Source organism: Protopterus annectens, chromosome 16.part0 (genome assembly GCF_019279795.1).
Source record: "Protopterus annectens isolate FY-2018-M chromosome 16.part0, PAN1.0, whole genome shotgun sequence".
NCBI classification, from domain to species: domain Eukaryota; kingdom Metazoa; phylum Chordata; order Ceratodontiformes; family Protopteridae; genus Protopterus; species Protopterus annectens.
The window spans coordinates 666111590-666134583 of NC_056750.1; the positions used below are offsets into that span (position 1 = coordinate 666111590).

The window sequence follows — 22994 nt, forward strand, 5'->3', positions numbered from 1 at the left end:
GGCAAATATTGCTAAGTTAAGATGCCATGCTAATAGACTCCCACCCAAGAAGACTAAATACTGTAATTAAATCAAAAGGTGCTTCAACAAAGTATTAGTTTAAGGGTGTGCACACTTATGCAACCAGCCTACTGTACATTTTTTCTTTTTTATATTTTTCCCCCTAACAGATTTGTTTTTCAATTGAATTGTACAGGTTATAGGTCACATTAAAAGTGGGAAAAGTTTTGAAATTATTTATTATGGTCTCATTTTTTTATATCACAAAAACCTGGCATTTTAACAGGGGTGTGTACACTTTTTTATATCCACTATACATATATATATATATATATATATATATATATATATATATATATATGTGTCTAGTATTGTATTTTCAAAACTGCATTTGTCGACTTGAAGTGCTGAATACGCACCATCGAAAAAGTGGCCACATTGAAACTGAATACATCGACACCTGTAGCTCAATGTATTCAACATAGCAGGAGGTGACAGTCACCCATGCTATGCACCCTAGTGTACTATTACACTCTACAGTGAACAGAACATTTACTTCACTATTTTTCAGGGGGCAAGCCCCCCCTGCACCCCCCCTCATCCCCTGGAAATTATATACATCAACTCCGAGATCGCACTACAGTGAGGAAATGGATAATTCCATGTTCCTCACTGAACTGCATTCTCCACTTACAAGTCCAAACTCAGATAATCGAAGTACACTACCCATTCACTGTAGTGTATTCGATGTTATCTGGTTTGGCATCCTGCCTCCTGGAAAACTGCCTTTCAACTAACCCATTCCCGACCAATGCAGTTTTGCAAATACAGTAGTAAACCAGATATATATATATGTATATATATATATATATATATATATATATATATATATATATATATAGTGTGTGTGTGTGTGTGTGTTTATATGTATGTATATGAACATACACATATATGGATCTACTAAATAAGATCAACAGACCCAAATGGTAACATCCCCAATGTCAGCAAAAAACATTGAAAATGCAAACATTAACATATCAACACTCATATGCTGACATGCAAAAAAAAAAAAAAACTTTTAAGCAGGGGGTGTGAACCCTCCCTCAACCACCATGTCCTAACATAACTATCAACCATCTGCGTAACTGACCAAATTCTGTCAAATTGCAAATTTGATCGTATTTGATGCTTATATATATATATATATATATATATATATATATATATATATATATGTATGTATGTATGTATATAGGGTCTATATTAAATCAGCGAATGCTTAAAATAGCGAACGCTGATTTATCAACACTTTGAGTAAAACCTGACCATCTCGAAGACACGAAACAGCAATATTTTTTCCCAGGGAAAAAAGTCACTGTTCCATCAAAAAAAAAAAAAAAAAAGTTCAAAACACAAAATAAAGTGGGGGCCCCCCCCCCCCTACTTAAATATACCAACTCCGAGATCGCACCACAATGGAGGAAATGGCAAAGTCCCAAAAACAGCCCGACGATTTTTTTTCCCTGGGAAGTCTTCGGGATTGTCAGCTTTCACTCTTAAACGGTTGATAAATCAGCGTTCGCTATTTTAAACATTCACTGATTTAATATATATATATATATATATATATATATATATATAGTTACTGTCTGAGTTCAACATCTATTTCTTATTTTACAGAAAATACATTGAACTGAACTAAAATCATCACAAATGTAAAGAAATTTGTGATCACCTTAAACAACTACAAACATTGCTTTTACATTAGGGGTTTTGACCCCATACCTCTGTAAATTAAATATATTAACTCTACAGTCGCACAACTATAGAGAAAGAATAATTCCTGAAATATATTACAGATGAACTGCTACAGCTCAACTATAATATAATTCATATAATATAATATACTGCAGCCACTAAACCATGCAGCCAAACCCATGTTTCCCTTACACCAGTGAACGTCCATCTCTCTAATCTAGTTAATGTTTTTTAATAATAATTCAGAAGACTTCAACTGAAATCAGACGTGTTCCACTCTAGTTACACTAAATGAATAAAATATCTGCTTGGCTAATAGCATAATCTGTTTAAGCCTTTCACTTATCTTTGCTGCCCATCACCTGAAATAAGATCATTATTCTTATGTGTACACAACTGGAAACTCTTTACTCTTTGCAAACAAGTCAGTCTATTTGTTTTCAGCCCCATAAGAGAATTTGGGTTGTTCACCTAAGAAGAAGAGTACATATAAGTTACCAATTTTTCATATAACATTCTGAGAAAAGGCTTAAAGAATAATAGCCTTCCACATGCCCTTGCAAGTACATTTAATAAGTAATTGTGCCCTTTATTTAAAAAGGCTTTCTTAGAACATATTCATTTTCATCTTTTTATAGTCCAGTTTTAAGTTCCTATTAACTATCTTAGTAGTGTAACAGTTAACATTGCTGCCTCACAACACTTGGTTCGCAATTTCTTTTTTTTTTTTTTTTATTTAAGCTGGGGTTCCTTCTGCATGGAATTTGTAAGTTCTTTCTGTGTTGGGTGCTCCATTTTGCTCCCACATCCCAAAGACATGCTGTACCTAACTGACTGCTCTCCAAATTACTTATATGTATGCAACGTGTAGGATAACTTTCTCTTTCTGGCATTCACAGACTGCTGAGATGGACTTCAGCTCCTCTGTGAACTTGAACTGGATTAAGTGGGTAAATGGAGAATACATAAATATCTAGCAGCAGTGACACCAGCCTGGTATGCTGAAGGTCTTGATTTCAAATCTCAATTGAGAGTTAATATTATCCTTTGACCTCTATGATTCAAACAGTGCTTAAGAAGAGACATTTTCTCTGTATTTGTGTGTGTGTGTGTGTGTGTGTGTGTGTGTGTGTGTGTGTGTCTGTGTGTGTGTGTGTGTGTGTAAACTTTGATCTAAATCACCATGCACGGGGGGGGGGGGGTCTTACTGAAAGGATGAGACTCTTAAGGGAAAATTTGATATGTATCTATCTGTCTAGAATTGATACATATCTGACCAGATGCTCTTCTTAGTCCAGGGGCATTAACACCAGCATGGCATGCTGGAAGTCTTGGGTTTGAATCCCAAATGAGAGCTAATATTATCCTTTCACTGCTGTGATTTCAGTAACTACCTCAGTAGAGGATTTTCTGTGTGTGTGTGTATGTTTCTAATTTGATTTTTTCAGTAAGTGGGAAATCAAAGTACCCACATTGTAAGTTAGTAGAACGATATTATCATATTAAATATTATTCTCACTAAAGTATACTATGTATCCCCTAAAATTAAATCAGGAAAATGAAAACCTTGGCTGTAAAATGAAATTATGTCAGCAAGGCAGCTCTCCTGATTTTGATATTTTGGGGTACAACAGATTAAAAAAAATAAGAAGCACTTAGAATGATGTTGAGTTAACAGTTCTGTAGAAAAGATAAAAATGTAATGAATATGTATACACATTTATATACATGCTTTTATTTATTTATTTATTTATTTTTTACTTTGCAGATGTGGTTGTCTTACAGTGACAGCAATAAACAAATCTTCCTTAGTGATTGTTATAGCAGATTTCTTCATCCTTAGGTGATGGGGTTAGTCACACTAGGCTAGAGGCCTATTTTCATGTTTGACCCAAAGTAGTATTTATACTCTTAGGGGACATTTGGGTATGGTATTGGGGAACATGCTACTCTTTTTGATAAGGCTATGGGATTTTTTACATCCACTTGAGCTACCACCAACACATGCAGATGGGACCCACATTTAACATCTCATCCGAAGGATGGCCCAGTCAGGAATGCAGCACACCCTTCCCTGCTGCACTGCAGTATCAGCAATTTGAAAACTAATTCAGTCACCTGGAGTTGGAATAGAACTCAGAGCTTTGTTATCTTCCTGCATCAAAGCTTAGTGTGCTACCATTTGAGCTACTGACCTGACATTGTTTATTTATTTATTTAACATTTGTTTACTGGGAAAGTCCAACTTGGACAGAGACAATTTTCAGCAGAGGCCAGGGGAGAAATGCTCCAGATGCATGTCTTTGGAATGTGGGAGGAAACCGGACCACCCAGAGGAAACCCACATGAATGCAGAGAGGACATGCAGACTCCACACAGAAAGGCACCCCAGCCAAGAGTCGAACCGGATAACCTCTTGCTGTGAGGCAGCAATGCAAACTGCTGCATCATTGCGCTGTCCAATTGTAATTTATGTGATCACCTGCATAACTTCTGTGTTTTTATTTAATTGTATTATGTCACAAAATTACACATTTACTTTGTGTGTTTGTTTATATTTAACTGGGAAAGTTTTCAATGGAAGCTCTTGAGGGAAATCTCCAGAAACAAAAATTAATACAAATCAATATGAGCATAAATTAGAATTGCTAAAACATTGTTGGGACCAACAAGAAAGGATAAAAGTAGAAACATGTGCACTACTACAAAGGTGTAAGATAACACAAAGAGAAGAAATTCTACAGTTTTCCAATGGAGCATACAGAATTGCCACATATACTGATTTTTTTATTCACCTTGTCTGTCATGTTTGGTGACAATACTTCTGGCCTTTCCATATGCATACAAACTTCCACCACTGCCATCAGAGCAGAATAATATTACATGATGTTGTAGTCAGACAATAATTATTTATTAACAGGGCTGATAAAACTATACATCTTGTAGCAGAGTGCAGTGAACAGCAGCAGAGTCAATATTGCAGCCAGTGGGTAGAATTTATGATGCAGCATTCTCTGGACAAATGAGTAGTCAAGTATGGATTAGGTGAAGTTAAATAAAGAGAAGGAGGGAAGGATTAGTTCTGAGGACAGGAGGAAAGTAACACAAGACAGAACATTTAAGTGGTGAATACGTGTGATAAAGGAAATGATGGGAATCATACCTCTCAACCTCTTAGACCAAGAAAGCTGGACAAAGCCTAAAGTAATGGAGGGAACAAAGCCCCTAAAACAGGGACACATTTCAAATATTGCTGTTATAAACTTAAGAGGTTGCGAGAACAGCAGGGTTTCTGTTAGCTTACATTTTCTGATGGATATGAAGTTTGAAACTCAAATATATGTAATTATTTAGTGATTTGCCAGAAAACTATAAATTTTATGAGGAGCAGACCAAAAACATGAGGCAAAATTTTGGACAGTTGAAAGGTATGAAAGAAAGCTGTCTCTTTTAGGTAAGCTACAGGAGCAGCTACAGTTCCATTTTAACTAAGTGAAAAGTTTTATTCCTTCTAAGATTTAACTAGGTTTGACTGCATCTTGTGGGTTGTAGACATGTGAACAGGAAGTTTAATTTCCCTGTTGTACATGGGAAAGCCATTTTAGAGTTTGGAGACTGCAGGCAGATCTAAGATTACTAAACTGATACATTTCGACCAATGCATAGACTAAATACATTATTAAACTGTATAATACATCAGCCGCCTCAGCTCCAATAACCTATCACAATTTTTCCAAGTAAGCTCGCATAACTTGATTTGCATACAGTCTTAAATGTTTAAATATAGACGTCAGCCCAGTGTTAGATGTTCTATGTATTATTTGTAGTAAGTAAATAAATAAATAAAATACATACATAAATATTGTCAAAAAATCTACATTTGAAGAACACTTTGAAAGTTTAAATGATTACACAAGCCTGGATGCAGACAGGCATTTAAGCCATTTGCCAGAGGTACTCTTTATGAAATAAAAAGTCTCATATTGCTTTCCAGTCTTCACTACTAATTCCAATAACAGTCACAAAAGAAATTCTGTTTTAAGGTCAATGGCAAAAATACTTATGTAGTCAATTAGTACTGTATTTTAATATAGCTAAAAGTTGAGCAGTCATACATCCTTCATCTAACAAAAACTTCAAAGGGCTTGCTTCTGCTTATCAATGTTTATTTCAGGAATATCCAAAAGATAGCAATCAAATTAAGTCAGATGAATGCTCTGACCCTAACATGTGGGATTCCTCAGACTGATCAAAAACATAGAAACCAGTACAGGTCTTTGGTTATATTTATACTGAAAAAATCCAAAAAGGTAACAAAGGGGCATCTGTCAGGGGTTACTGATTGGTACTTAAGTAGGATTATGGGAGGGGAGTGGATGTATCCTAATACTTGATATTACTGGATGCTCCAGGGACCATTGTCAGCCAATTCAGATATTAATCATTGTTGGTGAAGTAGTTTAATTCTAATTTGAATGACCCCTTTGGTTGTTGCAATGGTAGGACAATGTTTAAATGGGTGTTTGAGAAGACAGGCCAAACTAAATGTAGCTTATAGCATAAAACAAAAATTGTTTACAACTGTAACACATAAAAAGCCTAAACTGTACATTTCTTACTATTTCTTTTTCTGTCAGAATAATTTTGTTTGTACATAGGTACACTTAACTTTGTTATAGTCTAATCACTGTAAAAAAAGCATTACATTACAGAATAACTAGAATTATAATTAAAACATTTGGGCGGTACACAAGTTTTGTCATTCTTAACACAAAAAAGAGGGGGTGTTTAATATAAACGTACACCGACTACATGTATATGCATTGCAGAAAAGGTACTTCATACACTTAACTTCTGCATATATGGTACCCACTTAAAGCTTTCGAACTAAAGCCTTTTTTGATGATAAACTTTGGATTTTTTTCTAAAATCTTTCTTCACATTAGTTGTATTATCATAATCCTTCAAATGCTATGTCCCTGACTGCTCATGTGTCAAGTGTATAGGAATGGTCCATGCTCAATGTCGTATTGACCTTTGAGCTGGCAACACCTTCTTTGAGTTAAAAAATCATTCATTAGTAGCTACAGGTTCCCTTGGTTACTTTATCATTTTCGCTAATGTATTTTGTCAATTGGTAACTTTATAACATACTAGACTGCATTCTTTCCACAAAAATGCACCTCAGATTCCAGTACTTCATCTTGGTCACACTTTTAACTTTGATATTTCAGTGAAAGAAGGGCAGTCCTGAAAATACAGTGAACACAGTGTTGTAAACTTCTTTAATATTACAGTATTTTCAGGGTGGCTTAAGAGCTAAGGACCGCTTAGTATATAAATGAAAGTTCTATTGTATCAGCCAAAGTAACAAATATCACAAATAAGTTAGGCCAGTCATTACTGACTGTTATTTAGTATTTACTTTATTTGATAATTGTTAAAAACATAAAGCACAATAAACCTATCTACTCAGGGGCAAGTCAGGCATCTGTAATAAAAATAATAAAAGAATCACCCAGTGATCACATTCAGACTGAGGTATGCAACAAGGCATGATTGCTAATGTAAAAGTACCCTGATATTGGGAAATCTGAAGCATGAAACAAAAACAGATTATAGGGGCAAAATAAATTAGCAACAATATAGAACTACAATACATTTCTCAATAAAATGTCTGCAAGTAGAAAAACTGGGGATATACCTGCAGGGACTGGTTTACATTTAAACTCACAAGGCACACATTCCTATTTATTGGAATATGTTAGAGCCACACATAACCAAACCCATGAGTGCAAGATAAAACATGCTAGCATCTCAACTTATTTTTGTTTTCAAAATTTGTATTATTTTTAGAACATAGTGATCACAGAAATCAAAACATTCAGGCATTTACATTCTTAACAAATAAATAAAGCTTTTACAATTTTAAGTTCACTTGCGTTCAAGCAATACATATAAAGAAGAAAAATATTTTAAGGTATTTTGGATATTACATTCAAGTTTAGTTTTACATTTTTAAATAGTATGAAATCTGAATTTTTTTTTATACATGAGATCATAATATAATTGCAATAAAGATAAAAAAACATAATAACCCCACATCTGCCCCTGTTAGTCTCCTATTTAATACAAAAAGATGCTTGCCGATATATTAGCTTATGTTATCTGCTGAAGGTATTCTACCATTCTTTCAACAGAAAACAGTCAATTTGGGGGTTCCATTGTTTAAGAATCACTGTTTTGAACATTCCTCAAGCTACTTTATGAGAATAATACATCCTGCTTTGATAGTGTAATCAAGGCTAACAGTAGAATTTGGTATAATCACAAAGTAATGCACTGGTCCATTATCAAATTTTGATTTTTGATGATTTACACTAACACCCACTGTACTAACCTGAAAAAAGCTTTTTTTGATATATCTTCACACCTTCTTCACCAGTCCAAACTCAAAAAGGCCTTCAAAAAAATCAACCTGAGAATACCCCAAATCTAAATGAAAAAACTCTCCAACTCCTACTCTGTCGCAAACACTTCGCGCTCAGCAAACAAAACAAAACACCAAACAAAATCAAGGTCCGCTGGTGGGTAGTGTGCAACACCACTGGTAAAAAAATATGGAACTCTCAACCACGCTTGCAACTTTCAAGTTCTAAGTAAAAATCAAAAAAAATAGTCTAAAACTCTTCCCAACACTAGCTATGTCAGCTCCTTGCCCACAGACCAAGCTCTGTGCCAACAACTAAAACAAATACAACTAGCTAGCTAAGATGAGTACTGTATACTGTGATAAAAATAATTATCCTGTCTAACTCTATGTCATTATACTAATATATTGTTACCCTTGTTAATGTATTTATTGTTAATGTTTAGTAAGTAATCTCAAATATTGTACTTGCTTGTACTTGTGTGTAAATAGCCTGTGTTTTGTTCTTTCTTTCAGCTCATCATTTGTACCTAATTATCAATGTAACTGGAGCTTTTTTTTTCCCGGACCCCCTCCAAAGGAAAAAGGACATGTATCCAGTCGGACCATCCCGGTTAACAAATGTAAAATAAATAAATTTTAAGTATTTATGCACCAGTCTTTTATACAGATACATTCCCACCAATAATGGATCCATCTTCACATCTATCCAAATTCGTGACAACATATAGAGCTAAACATTTGATTCCTATTACAAAGTATGAGAAAACAGAAAATATTCATTACAATGGCCCATTTCCTAGGTGACATGTGTTTTGATATTAATACAGTAGTCTGACTACATTGTTTAGAAGTCATAGTGAGACTTCGTCTCAATACCAGTGATTTGCACAGCTTATAACCTTAAATCTAAACTGCTAGACACATGGTGCTCATGCATTAAGCTGGCAATAGAAGGAAGAAGCAGAGTATATCATGGCTGACATTTATAAAAGTAGGAAGCTGGAGAGAGAAATGAAGAACTTAAGCAAATTATATAGGTGGATATGTAAAAGGAGAACTCAGGTTCTTAGCAGTACACAGTAGAAAAGAGAGTCTAGGTACCACTGAAGAAAGAATAATCAGAGAAAAGTGAACCAGTGATGCTGGTGAAACAGGGATAGCTATACAAGAAAGAACTGTTATAAATATTCTAGAATAAACACAGCTTGACTGTACAAGCAACATGAAAGGTGTTTTGTTAAAGGTAAATTAGCAATGTTGAAAAGAGGAGTTAAACAGAAGTGAGCCATTAATGAAGTGAGATAAGTATTCTGTGCATCCAGTCTGGTAATATGCAGGGCCATGGCTACAGTAGTGGTATAATTCACATTAACATATTCCAGAAAATGCACTTTAGCAAGCAGCTGTCTGAGGAGCTCAGAGACAGATAAGGTACCCATTCGTGTAGTGCACTTTACAGCATTCATGAGTTTAGTTCCTGTGAATAAGTCTAATAACAACACAGATGCCTAAAGTAATGGCCATATATGTAGCAGAATGCTCAAACAGAAGACCCCATTAATGAGAAAGTGCCATCCACTGCAATGAGCATTAATGAGACAATGCTGTCCATTGAAATGATCAGTGAGAGAGACTGCCATAAATCCTACAATTTTTTTTTGTGCCAGCCCAAACTGAACTTGCTAGCACTAATTCTACATATAGCAGTAGTGTTTTAGTGTAATATATCCGATGACACTGGCTACGGCTATAATTAACTGAAAAAAAGGATTGCCAAAAATATCGTTACTTTATTAGACTGATCTAGGAGATATTCTGTGTTACATCTTCTTGTTTCCTTTATTTTAACTGGGTGGTCTCAGCAGGCAAAAACTTTTTTAGAAGAGACCGAAGTGGCAGATCAGCTCACAGCAGTATGATAAAATGAGCTAATTTATGTTCACAAGGGAGCACAGTTAATCCTCAAAGAACCAGCAAGTTAACAATAGCATCCTAGGGCTAAGGTAGGTTCAATGTTCTGTTAGTACTAGAGCTAACTTACTGGAAGTATGTAAATGTTTGATTCTGTAAATATTGTCATTCATCTTTTACCCTCTGGAGCTATTGCTCCTGGGGCTTTGCTAAAATGGGATATTTTCCTAGTCGAATGATCCCAGTTAACAAATGGAATGAATGAATGAAAGAATGAATAATTAGATAAATACATAAATTATATCCATTCCCTTATATATACAGGTAGTTAAAAGAAATCAACCCTCAAAGGCACTAGAATCTCAGCATCAGGCAATATTATTTTATTTTTTTATTCTGTATTCAGAGGATCTGCGGTGGTGGTGGTGGTGCTGCGATAGCGTTGTCGCCTCACAGTAAGACGCTGACCGGTTCGACTCTCAGTTAGAGCGTCTTCTGCGTGGAGACATGCGTGAATGGGCGTACCTTTGTTGAAGGTTGTGCGTTAGGGCTGGCAACTCAGCATGTAAAAATCAACTGCCAATCATTAGCGGACCGGAGTTCCGCTGTGGCGACCCCTAACTGGGAAAAGCCAAAAGACACAACAACCTTCTGTATTCAGAGGGTAGGTTAACTGGAATAGCAGAGCTTGTTTTGAGTAAAAACCTAGACAAAAATGAGAAAGACCATTGTACAGAATATAGTGTGGTAATGTACAAAAGAGTTGACAACTATGTACAAGGTGTACTTAGTACTTACCTCTGGGTACTGAGAACATGAGTATTGCCTTATCTGTCTGTTGATTTATACTAATTTTATTCTATTAGGCTTAGTTAGCTATTGCTTGCCTTTATGATTGTACCACAGTCTCAGGAGGAATTTGTGACCGAATCTGCAATGCAAATGTATCAGTTGTGATGGCAGAGAGCAATCATAGTATCAGAATGGTATGTTTTCTTACTTGGGTGGGAGGGGTGACTTGTGGCATCTGAAATGGTTACTTTCAAGGCTGACACAAAATAAGCAAATCCAGTGAATGGTGCAACTGATAAAATGACAGCAAGGGTATTTACATTTTGGAAATCATAGTTATAAAAGTTATGTACATGTACATAGACACACACACACACTTGCACTGTGTGCAATAGAAAGCATGGTATCAGAATGTGTTTACTTTTGGGGGTGGGGGTGACTTCTGGGATCTGAAATGATTACTTGTAATCCTGAGAGAAAACAGCAGTACATTCAAAGAGTGCTGCAAACAACATGGATGCAACAAGGGTGTTTACTTTTTACGAATCATTTAAATTATGGAAGATATGCGCACACAGACATATCCCTGCACTGTATGTAAATAAGCACAGAAACACACACACATATTCCTGCACTGTATGTAAATAAGCACAGAAACACACACACACAGATTTATAGTATATATTTCAAGACAAGAAGGAAACAGCCATGTAGAATGTAGAGGTCACTGGGCAAGCCATGGAGAATAAAGGAGGAGACTGCCTTGCTTGGGGCTAGAAAATGCTATGCATCCTGCTGGCTCCGGTTAGTTGCTGAGATTCAGTTTTTGAAATTTCTGTGTAACCTGATAGGTTTATCACAGACTCTTCACCAACAGTGTGAAAATCCTCAGATGAATGAGAAATATTCAAGCAGGCAACTGCAGGGTTATTACCCTCCTCTGCAGTACTGACATACTTTGCATACATTGTTTTTTTTTCTTTGATAATACACTCTGAAAAGCTAGCATGACATGGCCAATACCTTTCTTCCCTTAATGAAGGTGAGTAGATTCTGTAAAATGTTTTGACGACTTATTTTTTTAAGTGTTAACTGAAAATCAGGGCAGTAAAAGCCAGATGCAGAGAAGTGCTGTTTATATTAACTTGTGGATAATTTGGGGCCAAGAAGAGTGCAGCCAGACCTACTCTTTGTACTCAGAAAAGTGCAATATTTCTGAGCATGCTTCAGAAACATTTTGGCTTATTTAGATCTGAACATGTCTACAGATATCTAAAGTTATACCTACAATACAGACATATGCAAAGCTTGTTTAAAAATATTATTATTAAAAAAATGGTTTACAGCTAAAGGGCACAAGCTGTGAAAATTCTGTGTACATCTGTTAAGTGCATAACAGTACATGGATATTTCTACACACTTTTTTAGAAGTGAAGTGTGTCGGGTGACAACATATGAGGCTGAGAATACAAAATGGAATTTTCTGACTGTATTCTTGTCTAGAGCAGTGTGGTCCTACCCTGATAAAAGAAGATTTATCTAGAAACAGTCTACTAGCAATGTGCAGAAGTTTGGTTTACAATGGTCGACAATCTAAATACGTCATCCATTCAAAATTAAAAAAACTGTAATAAACAGGCAAGATATGTATATTTGCATGCATTTGTTATTTTTTTTCATTCTGTTGTTGGCAACCATATATGGTTTTAAGATGCTTTGTGAGCTAACGGTTTTTGCTTGTTTTACGATGACCATTTATTTATTTATTTACTATTGGTAACTGGGTAGGTGGGCCTATCTGAAGACCCTTTTCAGCCACAAAAGTACAGAAACAAAAGCAAACAACATAAAAATCCAAGAAGTATACAATGCATAAGAACAAATGCAAAACCTATTTTTAAAGGGCTTTGGAACACATACATGCTTGTTACAGAATTGTATGTACTGAGAAATGTCACAGAGATAGAGATAACAGGAAAATCAAAGTTGTTTACCTATATTTGCAATATATACATAGTCTATTTTTAATTTCAGCATTTCAGGAAATATGCAGGACAGCATTTAGATAACAAGCAGCATAGCCGGCCTTAGGCATAGGCCAACTAGGTGGCCACCTAGGGTGCCACTCTAGCAGGGGAACTTTTCCAGTATTTATTTGGTGTAGGTAAACTAGGATGGGGGCACCAGGTGGTGTAGTGGGAGGCGTGTGGAGCCCTTTTGCCTAGGGCACCAGTTGACCTAAGGCCACTCCTGACAAGCAGAGAAAGACCGTCATGCTAGAAGTAGCATGCTGTTAGAATTCAGCATTTCACTGTGACTGCCTTTCTGGAGGTGGTATGCTGTTTGATAGTAAGCGGTGAGGTTAACCATTATCTGTATAGTACTTACACTCCATTTCTGGTGATGTTGTAGAACAGTACCTCCCCCGGTGTGCAGTACAAAGTCCTGCCTAAATCCCACCCACCATCCAATACCCTATGATGTATTCAAATAAGAAATGAATATTCATGTTGATGTCTTCACTGGCCACATGAATATTCATTGGGTATTCATCACGTTAGCTCGAGGGGGCACTACAATTAATGATAAAGAAGCAGCACTATAACTCCAAGTAATATTTTTTGTTTTTACATTTTTGCAGGAGGGCAAGCCCCCTGCACCCCCCCTCCCACTCCCTGCAAGTTAACAATACCAACTCCAAGATTGCACTACATTGAGGAAAAGGTACATTCCCTGTTTCACACCGTACTGCAATTGACAGAAATGTAAACCAACAACCAATGCATCCATGATGTCACTGTCAGATCTGCCTGGCAGTCAGTCATGCATCATTTGCATATGACATCACAGTCATTTGGCATGTCAACCACACAAGACATATCCACTTCTGCACAGAGTGACCAGGGAGGTACTGTTCTACAACAATGCCCAGCTTCCTTGTACAAGTTTTCAGAGAAGGCTTTTTTTGAACTCATTGAGCAGTGTCAGATGGGAGCCTTTTCTAGAATGCTGGGCCTAGCTGGGAGAAGACACATTCTCCAGTAGTGGTTTTATACAGAGATAATGACCATTTGTATTTTTTAAAGAGAGCTATAGATGCATAGAATATCAAGTGTGGAATTGGAAACACTGGGGAAATTCACAAATGGCCAGACAAAAATTGTTACAGGTTTATGAAGACATAGCATATACGGAAATTGTAAGAAATAAGAGGGCCAGGTAATCCTTATGATACTATTAGATGTTTACTTTTTTTCTTAACTGAAAGGGACGCCTTAACGTTCTTGTTTTTTTGTGTGTGTGTGTTTTACCTGGTCTGATACACTTTTAGTTTTCTTTTTAGTGTTTCCCTTTTTTTTTCATTCAGGAATGCAAGATACTGTTCATCAAAATTGGAAGTGCTTACACCCTGAAACTGGTAAATACTTCATTTCTTCTCTTCCTGAGCTAAACCAGTTCATTGATGGATGGATACTGCAGAAATATGAAACAAGGACATCAAAAAATATATTAGTAAGGAAGATTCAATGATGTTTTTATACTACAGCAAGGACAGTGATGGCAATGTAAAGATACAGCTAATGCAATAACTGTTTTGTGGTGCATTAAAACTGAGGTCATGTCATATGACTGATTCTTTGATGACCTGCTCATCGTCATTATGAAGGTTAACATTCGTCCTACTTGTCCTTCCTTCTCCAAGACACTTGATGAAGAATGGACTGTCCAGTTGCCAGGAGGTAAGAGAATTATGTCAGAAAAAGTTTTGAGTATACTAAGCAGTTAAAAAATAAGTTCAGAGATGATGCAGTAATGTATAGTAGTGGAAGAGAAATGTCAAATTCTGGTTAAAATCTGCTTATTATTGAGTCAGTTAATCCAGGAGAAATGACTGAGATGGAATTAATATAAGTCGATTGCTTACATTTGTTTTAAAATTGGTTGCTCAAAAGATATTAAGCTCAGGCTAATTTGTATGAACAAACGTATGGCTATGCATAAAATAGATGCAAAACATTTCCAAAAAAAAAAAAAAACACACAAATTATACATTTCATAGACAGCAGTGAATTGTGAAACCTTTTACAAACTAGGATCCTCATGTGTATTATTTTAATTAAACTAGGAACCAAGCCAACACTCGAAACGCAGTGTATCAATGTCTGCTTTACTGTATTTGCTCTATATTCTTGCAATGGTTCTAACTGGAAAAAAAAAACACTAGATCAATTCACTTAGCTTCTGTTCCAGATCCTTGAAGTTACACTACTTCTGTCTCGAATATATACTAGAAGTAGCTTGAGAAAGTAAAAGACAATATCAAAAATTTAAAAAAAAAATTCACCTAATTGTCAACAGAAAATCATTTTGTGCTGCCATCCCCTCCTCCCAGAACTTACATGTACTAACTCCAAGATCATACCTACTCAGAGAAAAAGCAGTCTGCTTTAAAGTATATTTTTCCATTGTGCTGTTTCTCTCCATAAGTGAAATCCCAATCTAGTTACTTAGTAGACTCAGTACGCCTAACAAAATACACTTTATCAAATACAGAAAGAGTCTGTCACGGTGCTTCAGAAAATAAGGCACCTTCATCAGTTACCCTGTGAAAACTAAAATATAAATCTTTCTTTAATGAAAGCAGATAAAAATTACATTAAAAAAGCAGCTTGGTTAATGCATGGGAGTTTTTTTTCTGTGAGAAAAATGGAAATAAGATTGTAATATGTTCCAAAACAGCTATAACTCTGAAGGTGCTAGCAGACATCATGGCTATGGGAGAACTAAGGTTAGATGGATTTGAGAAGTTAAATGTGTGTTCTTATACAGCAGCTCTGAGACCTTCACTGGAAGCTATCTTGTCTGGGTTTCACAGGTGTCTGAAGTACAGCATATACAAGAAAGTATAAAAATGCTTCGCACAGCGGTTTCTTTGCATGTCAGCTGCCCTGATGAGGAAAAATATTGGTACCACTGGGTAAGTGTAGGCAAAATTCCGTTCCCCCCAATATGATCATTCTGGGGTAATGCCACCTAGACATTGTCCATACAAAAAAAACTGAATGGGTATGTCTGGATAATCACTCGTTAGTCAAGTACTTTGATATCAGCAAGAGTATGCTGTATTAAAAAAAAAAGAAAACTAATTCTAATAAAAACTTCTTTTCTATTTTATGCAGAGCTCCAGAATGGACAGATTCTTGCTTCTGTTGTTGCCTGCAACTCATATTCATCAGAAGGATTTGATATTCAAGGCTGTGTAGAAAAACTAAAGTCATTTGGAATTGAGGTTAGTACCTGCTGGAAGATGAAAGATGCAACTGAGACAAGAAGTGTTCTCACTGTATGTATCCTTTATACAATAGGTGCTATTGAAACACTCTTATGTTATAGTAGTTACCAGGGATGGCTGACTTCCAGAAGGATACTATTATACACTTTTTGGCATTTAGTTTTAGTCTGTGTCTCTGACACCAGTTATATGTCTGTGTCAAGCCTTCATGGAGAACATTAGTGTTGTTGGAGAATTCTATAATTGCTCATAATGTACCATAATGTACAACCATCTTCAAGTTTGGTCAACTAGAGGCCCTTGATGTTGACCTTGACTTCAGAAAAATAAATTCTAAAAAGTGTGGTCCCAGAAGCAATCCTGAGGGACTCCACTGTTCACTGGCCTCCCCAATTCTACCTTCTTGGGTCCAGCCTGTGAACCAACTGACTATCCACTGAGTGACATAAGTGTTTAAATCTAATCTCGTGAGTTTTTCAAAAATGCCCAAGTAGGATATTGTGTCATATACCTTGTCCAGGTTAATGTAGGAAGTGTGAACCATTTTGTTCTCATCCTTTGCTTTGATGATCTTCTCAAAAAGGTCCACCTGGATGAGTAGGCATGATCTGCCTTTGGTGAAACCAAACTGGTTTGGTCCAGTGTATGGAGGATTCCTATGTCATTTTTGATAATTTCCGGGATGATTCTTTCCATAGCTTTGCATATGACGCTGTAATTTCCAGGGTCCAAAGATAGCACACCTTTGTGCAGAGAAATGACTGTTACCATTGCCTAGGCACAAAGCCTGTTTGAAGGCTATGGGTAAATAGTGACTTTCAGATGGCCTGATATCTTGTGCTTCATGTTATTTACAAAGCACCTTGGAATATTTTTGTGGCCCATCGATGCAGTGTTCTTGGTCTTAGAAAGAGTACTGCAGATCAGTTCCCAAGTGATAGCTGGGGAGTCCTCTTTGATGCCATTTCATGAGAGGAGGTTGGGGGAGACAGGCAGAAACTTAAATTCAGCATTATCTGCCAGTAGGTTTTACTATAACTTCTGGCTTTTTCCTTTTTAATTTCTCCAAGTCTTTTTGGGGTTCTAATACCATGATTGGAATGGACCCCATTCCTAAGTCAAAGTACAATTAAAGTTCATGAAATTAGTATTGGTTCAATCTTTTATGTCAGCCAGAAGTGCTATTCATAGCACCCGCAATGTGCCCAGTAATGACTCCTTTTGCAATTCATATGGGATGTATTGGTAACGTATCTAAATATAATTGTAGATTCTTTTTTTTATAAAATCCATTGCTCCTACTACTATTGGAACTGTCTGGAAATCTTTCTTCCACATTGTTCTCATTTTTGCTTGCAGATTCTGATATGACTTTGTGTATCTCTGTATGCAAGACATTGTAATCACTGGGTATGGGGATTTCAATGATCAATGCTACTTCTGTTCCTTCAGCTCAATTGTCTTGACTTTTTGGTTTTAAAGGAAAATTCTGCCATCCGATATAGTTAAACTTATCAGAGAGTTATTATTCTTTCTCCCTGTATCACCAGGATGAAGTTTAGCATCTAAACCTCTTTCTGCAATTTTTACTGTTAGCCACAACCCATAATTTTACATCCTGGGTAACTACAGTAAGAGAGATGGCTAGAAAGGTGCTTGGTGTGACATCCGGAAAGAGGAAGGAGGACAACGAGACTTGGGGGTGGAATGAAGAAGTACAGGAGAGTATACAGAGAAAGAGGTTGGCGAAGAAGAAGTGGGATTGTCAGAGATATGAAGAAAGTAGACAAGAGTATAAGGAGATGAGGTGCATGGCAAAGAGAGAGGTGGCGAAGGCTAAGGATAAGGCGTATGAAAGGTTGGACACTAAGGAGGGAGAAAAGGACCTATATCAATTGGCTAGACAGAGGGACTGAGCTAGTAAAGATATGCAGCAGGTAAGGGTGATAAGGATAAAGAGGGAAACGTACTCACAAGCGAGGAGAGTGTGTTGAGCAGATGGCAAGAGTAATTTGAGGGGCTGATGAATGAAGAGAATGAGAGGGAGAGAAGGTTGGATGATGTGAGGTTAGTGAATCATGAAGTGTAGTGGATTAGCAAGGAGGAAGTAAGGATAGCTATGAAGAGGATGAAGAATGGAAAGGTTGTTGGTCCAGATGACATACCTGTGGAAACATGGAGGTGTTTAGGTGAAATGGTAGTGGAGCTTTTAACTAGATTGTTTAATGAAATCTTGGAAAGTGAGAGGGTGCCTGAGGAATGCAGAAAAAGTGTTTTGGTACCAATTTTTAAGAATAAGGGTGATGTGCAGAGCTGTAGTAACTACAGAGGGATTAAATTAATCAGTCACAGCATGAGGTTATGGGAAAGAGTAGTGGAAGCTAGGTTAAGAAGGGAGGTGATGATTAGTGATCAGCAGTATGGTTTAATGCCAGGAAAGAGCACTACAGATGCGATGTTTGCTCTGAGAGTGTTGATGGAGAAGTACAGAGAAGGTCAGAAGGAGTTGCATTGTGTCTTTGTGGATTTAGAGAAAGCATATGACAGGGTGACTAGAGAGGAGTTGTGGTACTGTATGAGGAAGTCAGGAGTATCAGAGAAGTATGTAAGAGTAGTACAGGATATGTACGAGGGTAGTGTGACAGTGGTGAGGTCTGCGGTGGGAGTGATGGATGCATTTAAGGTGGAGGTGGGATTACATCAAGGATCAGCCCTTTCTTATTTGCAGTGGTGATGGACAGGTTGACAGATGAGATCATACAGGAGGCCCCGTGGACTAGGATGTTTGCAGATGACATTGTGATCTGCAGTGAGAGTAGGGAGCAGGTGGAGGAGACCCTGGACAGGTGGAGATATGCTCTAGAGAGAAGAGGAATGAAGGTCAGCAAGACTAAGACAGAATATATGTGTGTGAATGAGAGGGAGGATAGCGGAATGGTGAGGATGCAGGGAGTAGAGGTGGTGAAGGTGGATGAGTTTAAATACTTGGGATCAACAGTTCAGAGTAATGGTGAGTGTGGAAGACAGGTGAAGAAGAGAGTACAGGCAGGATGCAGTGGGTGGAGAAGAGTGTCAGGAGTGATTTGTGACAGACAAGTACCAGTAAGAGTGAAAGGGAAAGTCTACAAGAGGGTAGTGAGACCAGCTATGTTATATGGGTTGGAGACAGTGGGATTGACAAAAAGGTAGGAGTCAGAGCTTGACATGGCACAGTTGAAGATGTTAAGATTTGCATTGGGTGTGACAGGGATGGACAAGATTAGGAATAAATATATTAGAGGGTCAGCTCAGGTTGGAAGGTTTGAGACAAAGCCAGAGAGGCAAGATTACGTTGGTTTGGACATGTGCTGAGGAGGGATGCAGAGCATATTGGGAAAAAGATGCTAAGGATGAAGCTGCCAGGTAACAGGAAAAGAGGAAGGCCTAAGATAATGTTTATGGATGTGGTGAGAGAGGACATGCAGGTGGTTGGTGTGACAGAGCAAGATGCAGAGGACAGGAAGAAATGGAAACAGTTGATCCGCTGTGGCGACCCCTAACGGGAGCAGCCGAAAGAAGAAGAAGATGCTTAGGTCAGTAAAATGTTTTAAAGCATGTATTAATACCCAGACTAAATGATTTGGGCATTAGAAACTAAAATGTAGTTAAGAAACAATTAGTGTGATTCTGACGGATTAGTATGGCAAAGAGTGTCAAGAGATAACAGATTTTACATACATACAAACACACACATATTCTCAAAACACACACACAGTTTCAAGTCAGGTTTCCATTAATTTCCTGGTAAGATACCATTTTAATTCTCATCAGTTCAGTATATAATTATTCATTGTTTCTAACTCATACTGTGCATCCCACAGAAGCCACACAGGCCAAGTAACATCTTTACATGAATGCTAGGAAGACATAACTAACTGACTTATGGCTGGTATAATGACAAAATCTTCCTGAAAAATGTCACAGTAGTATTTTTAGCTTGCAGGAGTATGCTCATTTTTTTTCATTGTGTCTTTTTGTCCACATTCTTGAAATATCAGGTTAGGCATATCACAGCATTTGGGCAGGAAGGAGTACTTTTAGTTTTTTTACCCCACCCTGTGTATCTCCACGAACCTATTGTTCATAATTACTTAAGGTTGCTATATTCTAATTTTTCCTTCAGAATATAAGCTATGACTTGATTATGTCACAAGTGGTTTTGGAGTCTGTGATTTGGTCTGACCACCATCTGAGTTATTTCAGCCTGAGGATTCCACTGGTTCTGGTATGGTCACCCAGTGCTCAGCTGGCCCAACTTAGAAAAGTAAGCAATTTTTTTAACCCCCCCCCTCCCCATGCCTGCCAGTTGTTGCACTCTGAGCCTAATTAACCCACAACAGGATATGAACTAATCTCAGCATAGCTGTCATATAGGTGGCCATCAGGAGTTTTTATATTTGCAGCCCTGTTGTCTCCCTGGTATGCTGGATACACACTGAGCAGAGGGATATGCAATGGATGCAGCATCCCCCTTGCAGGCGCTTTTTATTTTGCTGTCTTTTTTCTCTTCAGTTCTCACATGACCACCAGGCTTGCCATCAGCTGCTGTATCTACTTGCTCGTTTCCTCTGGGTGAATGCCCTATGGCTTTTCATTCCTGGGGACAAAAATGTAGCTGTACTCAGAGGCTTGGGGGTTTTGTTTAAGTACAGTGTCTCCACTGTGCATACAAACTGGTGTTCATGGGGGTAGCATATAATGGATCTCTGTGATGCATGTCCACACCTGATCAGATTTCCCTGCTACCCTTGAAAACAATCAGCCCTGGTCTACATTTGTAATTCTATTATGGACAGTATACCCTGAACACATGCCCCTTCCCTACCCCTGAAGAAAGGTCAGTGAGCTAAACCAGGTCACTCTCCTATACCAGCACCAAAAGGTATCTGAGCTGTTAAATGAGCTTGGGTTGCCTAGATCATAATCAGGTCTCCATCACTCTGCACAAATGCAGATGTTCTTCATCTCACATTGCTGCAGTCCTTACACTTGGGTAGTCCGCTGTCCTCGGTCGGCCCGAATATCAAAGTATAAGGCTGACGTCGGTCAGGGCGCATTTGACTGACGTCAGGACGTCAGGGTACAAATGCGCATGACCAACGTCATATCCTCAGTCTTTTTTGCCGCATGGTCCGATGCAGAAGCAGTGTTGCAAGTGCCGGTTGGCGTTCTGAGATTTTTCGATTTAGAAGTTTCAGACCGAGTTCAAAGTTGGCTAAGTACCCGTTGGGAATATTTTACTTTTTTCTTGCCTCAGTCATTTACCGGATGTCAGAAAAAGTTAATAATTGCATTTCTTATGGGAAACAGATACCGCATAAAGATTTTCATACTTTGTGTATTCCTTGCTTAGGGCCTGAGCACGACGTTGTTGGCTGTTGCTCTTGCTAGATTTAATAAACGCACTATAAAGAGAAGGTTGGATTGTGCGAGGTTAGTCTTTGGGAAGCGGTGTAACTATAAAATGCCGTTGGATGCTCCGACGCCCGCTTCTTCAAAGAAGCGCAAGGACAAGGCAGTTAAGCCTAGGCTAGAAGAACCGTCTGTACCAGATGCCGGTTCTTTAGAGGTGTCGGTGGAGCCGGTGGCTCCACCGGAGGTTTCTTTGTTCCCAGGGGAGACCTTGTTATTACAAGATGTGGCCTCTCAGGAGACTAGTCAGGCTGAGGGGCTTCTCATGTTACTATACTCCCTCCCTTCCTAAGGTGGCTAGGCCTCTCCTTCTGTTTCAAAGGCTTCCCCCAGGGGCAGGCCAGGTTTAGCTTCAGTTAGTGTTACCCCTAGCTCTTCAGGTACTGTGCCCAAGAAGCATATGCTTAAAATGGCAGAAGATTTGATTACTTTGATCAGGGGTTCTATGCCCCCTCCTGATAAGAGGCCCAGGGTGGAGCCTGAGCTGGGGGGTTTTGAGCAGGCTTCAGATGTTTCGGAGTCTTCGGCTGAAGACTTGCAGGAGTACTCTCCTTATTCTGATTCTGATGTGGATGATTCTACTCCTTCTGCTACTCCTCCTGAGGATTTTCTTTTTCAGAAACTCTTCATTCCATGAGGGAGCATTTTAAGTGGGAAGGTCAGGACTTCTCTGATTCCAGAAAAAGGCTTAGGGAATTTCTGTTGTTACCCCAGCATAGGCCTTTGGCTATACCTCCTGTTTTGGATGTAGTGGAAGATGTTTTTATGGAAGCTTCTCTTAATCCTGATTCTTTGCCTCCTGCTCCTGTTAAGCCGGATAGGTATTACAGGGTGCCTGAAGCTCATAAGTATCTTTTTAAGAGTCCTAGGGCAGACCCAGAAACTGTTAGCCATGGGCCTAAAGGTGTTAAGGCTTCTGTTGTTAAGAATCCGGTTCCTGCAGACAAGGAGGCTAGGGCCTTGGATAGATGGGGCAAGAAAGTCTATACTTCTTCCACTCTTGCTATGAGGGCTCTGAATTGCCAGTTTCACATGTTGAAATACCAAAATTATCTCCTTTCACAATTGAAATCTAAGGTTGATGCTCTGGCAATAGGTATTGATTGTAAGGAGTTGCAAGATTTAGTGCATGTTTCTGAACAGGTGGGTAAGCATTCTTTGCAATGTGGTTTTGATGCTGTACAGGCCTCGTCTAGGGTGGCTGCCACTGGGTCAGTTCTTCGCAGGCACGCCTGGCTGAAGGATCAGAATTTGTCTGAACATGTTAAAACAAGGATTTTAGATGCTCCTTTACAATCTGACGTGTTGTTTGGTCCTCCTGTTGAGACAGTTTTAAAGAAAATGGAAGACAAGGCT

At 38.1% G+C, this 22994-nt stretch overlaps 1 protein-coding gene across 1 annotated transcript in view; it reads left to right on the top strand.

Annotated features, from left to right (window-relative positions):
• The first annotated feature begins 11825 nt into the window (after positions 1 to 11825).
• Positions 11826 to 22994, top strand: part of TMEM268 (transmembrane protein 268) — a 242874-nt gene continuing 231705 nt past the window's right edge. The window contains exons 1-3 of the mRNA XM_044058167.1: positions 11826 to 11936; positions 14262 to 14634; positions 16075 to 16184. Of these exons, the coding sequence (XP_043914102.1) occupies positions 14556 to 14634; positions 16075 to 16184 (189 nt within the window). The 5' untranslated portion in view covers positions 11826 to 11936; positions 14262 to 14555. The remainder of the gene's footprint in view (positions 11937 to 14261; positions 14635 to 16074; positions 16185 to 22994) is intronic.